At 43.8% G+C, this 11,161-nt stretch overlaps 1 protein-coding gene across 1 annotated transcript; it reads right to left on the minus strand.

The window, feature by feature from the left end:
• Window positions 1-8,196: 8,196 nt before the first annotated feature.
• On the minus strand, window positions 8,197-10,736 carry LOC139434419 (uncharacterized). The gene is made up of 3 exons (XM_071204267.1): window positions 9,750-10,736; window positions 9,028-9,668; window positions 8,197-8,941 (listed from the first exon to the last, which is right to left on the minus strand). The coding sequence occupies exons 1-3, from the start codon at window positions 10,630-10,632 to the stop codon at window positions 8,246-8,248; spliced, it is 2,220 nt and encodes a 739-aa protein (XP_071060368.1). The 5' UTR covers window positions 10,633-10,736; the 3' UTR covers window positions 8,197-8,245.
• Window positions 10,737-11,161: the final 425 nt, after the last annotated feature.

The raw sequence follows: 11,161 nt of genomic DNA on the forward strand, positions 1-11,161 counted from the left end.
CTCGCCAAGATCGCAAACGACAATTAGCAGAAAAGAATAGAAAAAGTAAAGAAAAACGAAGAAAAAGAAAAAGCAACATGAAAAGGAGAAGAAAAATTAAAAGCAAACGCAGAATGCGAATGAAAAGAAAAGGGACCATAGGACGGAAAACTAAAAAGACAAAAAGAAGGAAGGTGAAAAGAAAAAGAAACAAAGTGAAGAAATTTAAACTAGAGGATGGTGTTGTAGAGCCATTACCGGATCATAATAATCTTATAGATCATCTCCCGCTAACCGACTGCTGCGAATGTGTTGAACAAATACCAAAAGCAATGTCAAAAAAACAGAGCATACAATGAAAGCACATGATACACTATAAATGTTTCGTTTACAATACTATTACTATATATGAAAGCAAAAAAATTAAAACACATTTTCATTGTATGCTCTGTTTTTTTGACATTGCTTTTGGTATTTGTTCAACACATTACAATGCTTACACGGGGGTCACTACTCATTCTGTTTTCAATCGTCCTCATCACCACACTTATTAAAAGGGTATTGACTACATTATTATCAATATATACAGAGCGTTTTGCATAGTAGTTTCCCATTTTAATTTTACTTTAAAGAAAAAGTCAAAGTATCGAGAAAAAAAAAATCCCCCGGCTGGTTATTAGTCTTCTTCTTCTCCATACAACTCGGTAAGGATATTTTCAAGTCTCTCCTTGAGGCGTCAGCAGTTTTTGAGCTTGCGCAGAAAAGCCTCCGAAGCGTGTCGGATCCTCCATTCATCCTCGCAAATGCCTTTGCCTATCATTTCCAACCAAGCAGCAATAGGTCAAATTTAAGAATAAGTAATAGTTTTGTCATGATTTTACGGAAAAAAGTCAAAAGTATAGTTTATCAGAAATATGGAAAAGTCATTGTGTACAAATAGTATGTTGAAAATCAAAAAAGAAAACTCAATTCAATACAATTTAATGAATATTTTACCCTGTTCTAAAGTTTTGCACCCTAAAAGAAAAACCCCTTCCTTACCAAGTACTTCATATTATACCCTTTGTTAAGTGTTGCGTACATCAGGGTGTATCTCAAAGTATCTTGGTAACATAAAATAACTAAAATATGTAAGTTTATCAGAAAATAAAAAAAAACATTGTTTAACTGAACAAGTGTTTAAAAAACGGCCATTAAAAGAAACCGAATTCCTTACAAAGTACTTCATATTCTACCATTTGTTAAGTTTTGCATACATCAAAGTGTGTCTAAAAGTATCTTAGTAACACAAGAAAAGAGAAAAAAGCCTTGATGTCAACAAAACTGGATTTTTCCACTGAAATAGCGTTAAAATAAACAAAAAGTACCTTTAAAGAAAATGTATTCAGACAAAGTATTTTATTTTCAAAAAAAATAAATGTTTAAGGTTTTGCATACATAAAAAGTGTATCTTACAGTTCCTTTGTGAGAGAATTACACACAAATCTGCCAAGTGTCAGGGAAAATTGTTAAAATCACAAACTTACCTTTTAGAGAAACAGTCTTTAAGAAAAAATCTAATCAGACTGTACTTCATTTTCTAGTTTTAAGGTTTTGCATCCCTCAAAGTGTGTCTAAAAGTATCTTGGCAAGAGAAAAAAAGCCAAAATCTGCCTTTAAAAGAATCCGAATTCCTTATAAAGTACTTCATATTCAACCAGTTTCAGTTTTCAGACACCAAACTGTAGCTAAAAGTATCTTGGTAACACAAGAAAAAGAGTAAGTGTCATTTCTTCGGTAATGTTACAGAATGTTTCTGAAAAATGAAGATTCCAGGACCACTTTAAATGTTTTGTTTACAATACTATTACTATATATGAAAGCAAAAATAAAACACATTTTCATTTTGTAATGGTTGTTTAATTGAAAACACCATTCAACACATTTTCAGAAAAACACATTACATTTTACCAAGTTAATGTCGTAGTGCATACAAGGTAATAGACTTAACGATTTGCACTGCTGCTTCTCTCCGCGTTTCATTTACAGTGATCGGTTTATCGTTCAATTCACACTGCCCAAGTAGTTGTTTAGGGGTCTCTTGGAAGTATACGAATGCATTTTTCATATCAGATAAATGCATTAACATCACATGCAAATTCTCTATCCTTTCACCCGCAACGATTATAATCTGCTTTGCTTCTTCTTCAGTTTCTCCATTATTAGCTCTGAATGTAATCCTTTCTGGGGCTTCTTGTGCTTCTTGTGGTCTGTTGAATACCTGGCGTAGGATTTGTTTAGCTGTAAGGACAGGTACCATATAATTGTCTTCAAAAGCTTTGTCTATGTCGTCACACGTTTTGGCGTATCCTTCGATGTAATGACAACCGATACTAGAATAGAGATCCTCCAACAGTCTTTTTATACATGTTCTGGCACTGTCGCCAATTTGGGCAATCCCACAGTATCGAACTTTTTCTCTCATTATACTGAAGCAAAGCTCTGCCATTGCTTTTGGTATTTGTTCAACACATTCGCAGCAGTCGGTTAGTGGGAGATGATCTATAAGATTATTATGATCCGGTAATGGCTCTACAACACCATCCTCTAGTTTAAATTTCTTCACTTTGTTTCTTTTTCTTTTCACCTTCCTTCTTTTTGTCTTTTTAGTTTTCCATCCTATGGTCCCTTTTCTTTTCATTCGCATTCTGCATTTGCTTTTAATTTTTCTTCTCCTTTTCATGTTGCTTTTTCTTTTTCTTCGTTTTTCTTTACTTTTTCTATTCTTTTCTGCTAATTGTCGTTTGCGATCTTGGCGAGTGGCATGAGATATACTGTTTCTATAAAGGTTATCTATAATACCATCTTTTAAAGAAAGATATTCTTCATATGTCATGTTATCATGGTCCTCTTTTGTCCTAAAGACCTTACATGGATATGATATAGAGGAGAGCTCTTCTTCGGGAACATCCTCTCCCCTACTTTGTACCATCCAGTCATTAAGCCCATATCCGTTATGCTGGTGATAATAAGGGTAGGCTACATCAGACTTGGTTTTTCTCAGATCCATGGCTAGTTTTCAACGGTCGTCTTGGTGGGGTCCTTCGTTTTAGATGATTTGCTGAGTGGGGTGGGACTTATTGCGTTGAGTGGGGGGAGTCAGTGTAGAATTGAGAGTTTTTTCACCAGTATAATGTCCCTCACTGTTTGACTCTTTTTAAAAAAGTTCTTTTTCATCTATCATTTTCAACCAAGCAGCAAGAGGTCAAATGTAAGAACAAGTAATAGTTTGTCACGATTTTACGGGAAATAGTCAGAGCGCGATGTCACATCTTAAAGACAGCTTGAACTGGATAAATGGTTAGTCTTTTTCAAACATACTGTACGTTCTGCATGTTAGTATATCTGGCCAATCGATTTAGACCCTACTGCCCTAGACGCATGCCCTCAATAGGGTAGTCACGCTTTGGGAAGAGGTGTTTCATTTCACAGATCCACCTTGATTCTTGTTGTGATGGCTGAAGGAAGAGGGATGGGGGAGGAACATTCAGAGGATGAAGAAGCATAAACATAACTTGTTTGTAAAACGGACAGCACGTCAGTTTCAAGAAAGATGACACCGATGACATGCAAAATATCTTGAAGTCCTACAAAAAAAAAGGGTACAAGTATATTGTGTTGAAAATATCGCAAAAAGTCGTAATATTGTATCATGTATTAGTTGCATGTTGTATTTTTGCTAGCAATCACTATGTAGTTTTTTCCAAAAATATAATGGAAAAAAAAAAGACGAGAAAGACAAAAACAAAATACGTTGAAAAGGGGATGAGTATGTCTGTCTCTCGGGGGGGTTGGTGTGTTAAGAGTCACAGTCTTAAAGAAAATCTGCTCAGAAAAAGTACTTAACTTTCTACCAGTTGTAAAGTTGTCATACATAAAAAACGCTATCAAAAAAAGTAAGAGACTTACTGTTCCTTTGTGAGAGAATTACACACAAATCTGCTGAGTGTCTGTAAAAAGTCTTAAAAATCACAAAACTTGCCTTTTAGAGAAACAGTCTTTTAAAAAAAAAAGATATGATCAAGGGGGCATTAAGATCTTTAAACTATTAAAACCCTCTTCAAAGAGACTTCCCCTTCACTGTTCCCGCTTCATTGTAGGATTTCTGCCATGTCTCTACTTCAGTTTGACCATCTCTGTTATTATGTGATGGAATACTAGATAAATAAGTAATTAGATACCTTACCGTTACTGCGCTCATAAAGAATGATAAGAATAAGAATAATGCGTATTGAACTGGTTTAATTAATTAGTGATTTTATTTAAGGTAATTTCAATCAGGAGAGACGTGATGTATGTAATACATGTTTATTATCCGTCACATTATATAAATGAAACATAATGATAGTTTATAACAAAAGAACGAAATGGTGTTTGGCGATTAGGCCCAGGTTTTGTAGGATATCATTCGGGAAGGGAAAGAACCGTTTCCGATGAACCCCCAAAAGAAGCGAAGTATGAAGTACTGAACGTGAAGAATTCTTACCTTGTGGGATGCGGTGGAAATCTATGGATGAAATGAGAGGTTAATACATGTGGGGATTTAGACGTACTGATGCCTCGGGCATCCTTCCTGGACGTACAGGGCTTCCTGGACGTACGGGGCATCCCGGACATACGGGGCATCCCGGACATACGGGGTTTCCCGTTGTGCAAGAATATCATTCGGGAAGGGAGAACCGATCCGATGAATCCCCAAAATAATGAAATATATAGAATTGAGATGTACTGGGTTACTTACATACCCTAGGGACCAGGTGAAACACTGGTTGGACATTTACTACCGGCCGCGGTCTGCCTAGTGCCAGGGTAGTTGTGTCCATATAACCGACCGCAATGCATAGCGGGAAGTCGGTTATATAGACAACAACAAAATAAGTGTTTAACGGTGATTTAAACTAGTTTATGCGGGGAAAAGAGTGCTCAAAATCGGATTAAACAGGCCATTTCATCCACACCTCACGACTCCCATCAAAAGTGATTGAAATGTACAGGAATCTGTCCATTTCAATCACATTTGACGACCCGTCCAGGGTGACTTTCTTCCCCAGGAATTAGTGTCTGAAAGTCGGCTAAGATTACTTTAAATGCAGGGTACACATGGCTGTATTACCCAGCAATCAGTGTGTGTGATAGCTGGGTAAGTTTGCTGTGAATTTAAGGGAGATATGGCCCTTTCAAACACACCTCACGACTCCCATCAAAAGTGATTGAAATGTACAGGAATCTGTCCATTTCAATCACATTTCACGACCCGTCCAGGGTGACTTTCTTCCCCAGGAATTAGTGTCTGAAAGCTGGCTAAGATTACTTTAAATACAGTGTGCACATGGCTTTATTACCCATGAATTAGTGTGTGAAAGCTGGGTAAGTTTGATGTGAATTTAAGGGAGATATGGCCCTTTCAAACAGGGAGATGTACAGGCCTTTATTACCCCGGATTTAGTGTCTGAAAGTCGGCTAAGATTACTTTAAATGCAGGGTACACATGGCTGTATTACCCAGCAATCAGTGTGTGATAGCTGGGTAAGTTTGCTGTGAATTTAAGGGAGATATGGCCCTTTCAAACACACCTCACGACTCCCATCAAAAGTGATTGAAATGTACAGGAATCTGTCCATTTCAATCACATTTCACGACCCGTCCAGGGTGACTTTCTTCCCCAGGAATTAGTGTCTGAAAGCTGGCTAAGATTACTTTAAATACAGTGTGCACATGGCTTTATTACCCATGAATTAGTGTGTGAAAGCTGGGTAAGTTTGATGTGAATTTAAGGGAGATATGGCCCTTTCAAACAGGGAGATGTACAGGCCTTTATTACCCCGGATTTAGTGTCTGAAAGTCGGCTAAGATTACTTTAAATGCAGGGTACACATGGCTGTATTACCCAGCAATCAGTGTGTGATAGCTGGGTAAGTTTGCTGTGAATTTAAGGGAGATATGGCCCTTTCAAACACACCTCACGACTCCCATCAAAAGTGATTGAAATGTACAGGAATCTGTCCATTTCAATCACATTTCACGACCCGTCCAGGGTGACTTTCTTCCCCAGGAATTAGTGTCTGAAAGCTGGCTAAGATTACTTTAAATACAGTGTGCACATGGCTTTATTACCCATGAATTCGTGTGTGAAAGCTGGGTAAGTTTGATGTGAATTTAAGGGAGATATGGCCCTTTCAAACAGGGAGATGTACAGGCCTTTATTACCCTGGATTTAGTGTCTGAAAGTCGGCTAAGATTACTTTAAATGCAGGGTACACATGGCTGTATTACCCAGCAATCAGTGTGTGATAGCTGGGTAAGTTTGCTGTGAATTTAAGGGAGATATGGCCCTTTCAAACACACCTCACGACTCCCATCAAAAGTGATTGAAATGTACAGGAATCTGTCCATTTCAATCACATTTCACGACCCGTCCAGGGTGACTTTCTTCCCCAGGAATTAGTGTCTGAAAGCTGGCTAAGATTACTTTAAATACAGTGTGCACATGGCTTTATTACCCATGAATTTGTGTGTGAAAGCTGGGTAAGTTTGATGTGAATTTAAGGGAGATATGGCCATTTCATCCACACCTGATGACTCCCATTAAAAGTGATTGAAATGTACAGGAATCTGTCCATTTCAATCACATTTCACGACCCGTCCAGGGTGACTTTCTTACCCACGAATTAGTGTCTGAAAGCTGGCTAAGATTACTTTAAATACAGTGTGCACATGGCTGTATTACCCAGCAATCAGTGTGTGAAAGATGGGTAAGTTTGCTGTGAATTTAAGGGAGATATGGCCCTTTCAAACACACCTCACGACTCCCATCAAAAGTGATTGAAATGTACAGGACTCTGTCCATTTCAATCACATTTGACGACCTGTGTAGAGTGGCTTTCTTACCCATTAGGTACACCGACAAAGGCACCTCTTCGGGGCCGCTCCAAGACCCCCAAAACACGGACTGAGGAGCTCCAGGATCCCTCCCATGTACCTCCAGAACCTCGAGCACCTTGGGTCCCCGGGCCCCCGAACTTAAGCACTCCCCCACGGACTAAACCAAGATGATCACACCCTCAAGAATCTCGTGCCCCTGGGAATCTTAAAGGGGGGTGTATTTTGCGGTGCTTAATCGTCTGCCCATCGGCACCCATAGTCGGCCTTCTTCACAGCAGCAGCACCCAACCTCCATGGAGGATGTTTCTCGTGCCCCTGGCTACACTTAAAGGGGGTCTACTTTGCGGTGCTTTACCGTCCGCCCATCGGCAGCCATAGTCGGCCTTCTTCACAGCAGCAGCACCCAACCTCCATGGAGGATGTTTCTCGTGCCCCTGGCTACACTTAAAGGGGGTCTACTTTGCGGTGCTTTACCGTCCGCCCATCGGCACCCATAGTCGGCCTTCTTCACAGCAGCAGCACCCAACCTCCATGGAGGATGTTTCTCGTGCCCCTGGCTACACTTAAAGGGGGTCTACTTTGCGGTGCTTTACCGTCCGCCCATCGGCACCCATAGTCGGCCTTCTTCACAGCAGCAGCACCCAACCTCCATGGAGGATGTTTCTTGTGCCCCTGGCTACACTTAAAGGGGGTCTACTTTGCGGTGCTTTACCGTCCGCCCATCGGCACCCATAGTCGGCCTTCTTCACAGCAGCAGCACCCAACCTCCATGGAGGATGTTTCTCGTGCCCCTGGCTACACTTAAAGGGGGTCTACTTTGCGGTGCTTTACCGTCCGCCCATCGGCACCCATAGTCGGCCTTCTTCACAGCAGCAGCACCCAACCTCCATGGAGGGTATTATCGTGCCCCTGGCAACACTTAAAGGGGGTCTACTTTGCGGTGCTTTACCGTCCGCCCATCGGCACCCATAGTCGGCCTTCTTCACAGCAGCAGCACCCAACCTCCATGGAGGGTATTATCGTGCCCCTGGCAACACTTAAAGGGGGTCTACTTTGCGGTGCTTTACCGTCCGCCCATCGGCACCCATAGTCGGCCCTCTTCACAGCACCACCTGCCCTGCTGGAGGTTCACACTTTAACTTTTTTTACCCTCTTCTACCTTACAAATCATCCCACACTTGAGCACTCCTCACTTGGACTAAACACCTCCATGCTACCACCAGAACCAGAATATCGTGCCCCTGGGGATCTTAAAGGAAAAAAAACCATAGTGGGCTTTAAAAACAGAACACTTAGTAATTTTAACAAACTTTATTTACAGTAATATTGACAGTAATAAATACATTCACACAGGATATAACGTATTTACAAGGGGACTGATTACAACAACACACTGCATATTTACAAGTTGATCACTGGCAACAGTGGGTGAAGTTGGGGCAGAGTATGGCACCCTCTCTTCACCCATGTCTGAGGGGCTGTGTTCGGCCAGTGACTGGTCCCTCTTCGGGACATGTCTTGGTAGGGAGTCTTGGTAGGGAGCCGGGCTGTGCTCCTCTCCAGAGCTGTCACTGTCGATGTCAATACCCGCAAAAGTGTCTTCATTTCCCGCTGCTGCTGCTGTCGATGCCGCCGCCGCTGCTTGCAGTGACTCTGTGAAGAGCAACCGAATGTCCGCAGCCTCCTTCAAAGAAGGATTATTCGCGTAAAATTTGTCCGCAGTTGCAGTGTTGTGACACATGAAATCACTCACTCTTTGGCGGTTGCCTTTGTCTTGAAACCTCTTCGCATTATCGGCGTGGACTGTGCGGAGGTCGGTGAAGTTAATGGGACCGTGGAGCCCTACACCAGCCCATGCCAACCTCAGGGAGTAGGCAAGCTTCCTGAACGGGTTCTTCCCCTCTGTGTATAGAAAGTAACGGCTCTGGGTGCAGGTCAGCGTACCCTTAATTTCCAGCCACCTCTTCATCCATCCAAATTCTTCTGTGGTGAGGTACAGCTGCGCTTCCCCGAACGCGTTGGCCGTCTTGTGGTTGCTTACCTGTTATGACAGAGTTAGCGAGTGTCAATACAATGTCAATCATGCATATAACTGCCAGAATAAATGCATTGATTAATAGCACTCACATGAACCAGGTAGCCGAAGGCAGTGCCAGTTGTATCCGCCTTTCGGACCTCGGCGTTGGTCATGTTGGAGTAGACCCCCGGACGGTGGCCGTAAATGCAGCTCCAATGAAGAGTCATATACCCATAGAGCAGGGTACGGGTTGCGGTAGTCGGATTGCAGGCCATCACATCCAGGAGCTGAGGGATGCGAGTGGTGGTCGAAGTCAAGCATGTCATTAGGTCGTTGTGGCTCGGCAGACCTTCCATCTTGTCACGCTTCACTTGCATCTGGTGGATAAGTACTTTTCTCTTCAGGGACTTCAGGATGGCAACTACTTCCCGTTTGATTAAAATCATGTCGGTTTGGCTGAGCCTGCTCCCCTTGCACGGTGTGTCGGCCATGTACTTGAGAAAGTGTGATATATTCTTGATGTAGAAGTCGGAGGTCGTGACCTGAAGGCTTGACTTCATCAGGCTCCGGGACCACCCGCGTATCCTCTTGAGATCCCTCAAAAAGAGCCAGTCAGACAGGCGATTGAAACCGTGTGCCATGAAACTGAGGAACGACTTCACTCTGCTTAGTTTGGAGACTGTGTTTTCCTGGAGCCTCACTGGTGGGTCGATACCTGCATAATGCTCCCGGTATCCTTGCAGATAATCCTCTGTGAAATATAAACAGTACTTTAATGACAACACAGGGTGTGTTACAGAAACTGCATGTGTCACATAGCCAACACACTTACCCATAATCCGTGGGAATGTGATGTCCCGCATTATATTTCCCCGGCCCCTGCCCCGGAACCAGGGGGAATTTATGGGAGGGGAGGTTGACGAGGCCTCGGTATGCATGGATGCAGGCTCTGAGGAGCTGGATGAATGGGTGTGAGAGCCAGTGGGGGACTTGCTGCAGGCGGGAATGGGAGACGTGCTGCAGGCGGGAATAGGAGACTTGCTGCAGGAGGGACCTTTCGACTTGGACAGCCTCGTTGGTGTCGACTCTGTTCGGGGTCGTTTCTTCAGAATGACCCGCTCTCGTTCCTCCCCATCGAACGCGGGCATGTCCCCGGCCCGCTGATCCATCCTCTGTCGCTTGTGCTTTATCCTCTGCTGCAACTTGCAGCGCAGGGATTTCACCTCAGCAGCATATATGTCCCGCTGAGCCCTCACTGCGTTTGCCTCCAGCCTCCATTCTTTGCAGTCCGGGTTGTCACATTCATTCACCGGGGACAAGGGTGGAGGTTGTGACAGTATATCGTCATCTGCCACCGTGTCAACAGCCCAAGCGGTAATCATTTCTATGGTGGGGTTTGTCATTCGGAGTTCATAAAGCTCCTTCTTGGCCACTGTCATTTTCATTTTATTTTGAACCACATGTAGTTCCTCCCGGGCCAGCTCAACATGGTCTCTGGCCAAGTGGCGATCCAGCCTTGTGCCACGGTACTCGCATCCCAGAATGGTACAGGGATGGAGCCTAATGTTGGTCCGTCCGTTGGCCAACAACGGCAGAATTTTTCTTTCATCCAAGTTACGCACACCATGGCGCCTCTGAAGGTGCTTGCTCAGGGCACGGTAGGAACTATTACAGATCGGACAACGGACCGCCATCCGACCTGTATTCTTGAGCATTTCGGTACCGGGAAATGTCACCAGAATCGTGGGTAAAAAAGAAGGAAGCGTGAAAAGACTCACGAAAGGTGCACTCAGCTTATCTTCAAATCGGTGTTTGTTTTCATTTGCATCATGGTGCGGTGTCCCATGTAGGCACTTGTTAGGCGGGCAGAGATCCCTGTAATCTCCCCTCACGTTCCTCCAGAGTCTGGTTCTCCCAAAGGATACCCGACAGTTTCGGGTACGACAACGTGGGGATAACAGTATCCTCCGGGGAGGCATTGAACCCCTCTCACCTGCCCCCAGAGGAGGCAGGGGAGTCAGGTACCCAGAGGGCGCACGATGGACGGCCAGGGCGAGGCCGCCACACCGCGCTGGAGTCAGGGTCCCGGTGAGGCGCAGGACGGAGCACCCGGCAGTAGCCTCCAGCAGACCCCCGCGCGGTTCCCTCGTCCCTCGGAAGAGGTGGAGAGGCGGAGGGGTGTGTGTTTTCATCTGCTGGCGGGTTGCCGGGATAACAGTATCCTCCGGGGAGGCATTGAACCCC

Source organism: Pseudochaenichthys georgianus, chromosome 9 (genome assembly GCF_902827115.2).
Source record: "Pseudochaenichthys georgianus chromosome 9, fPseGeo1.2, whole genome shotgun sequence".
Lineage (NCBI taxonomy): Eukaryota > Metazoa > Chordata > Actinopteri > Perciformes > Channichthyidae > Pseudochaenichthys > Pseudochaenichthys georgianus.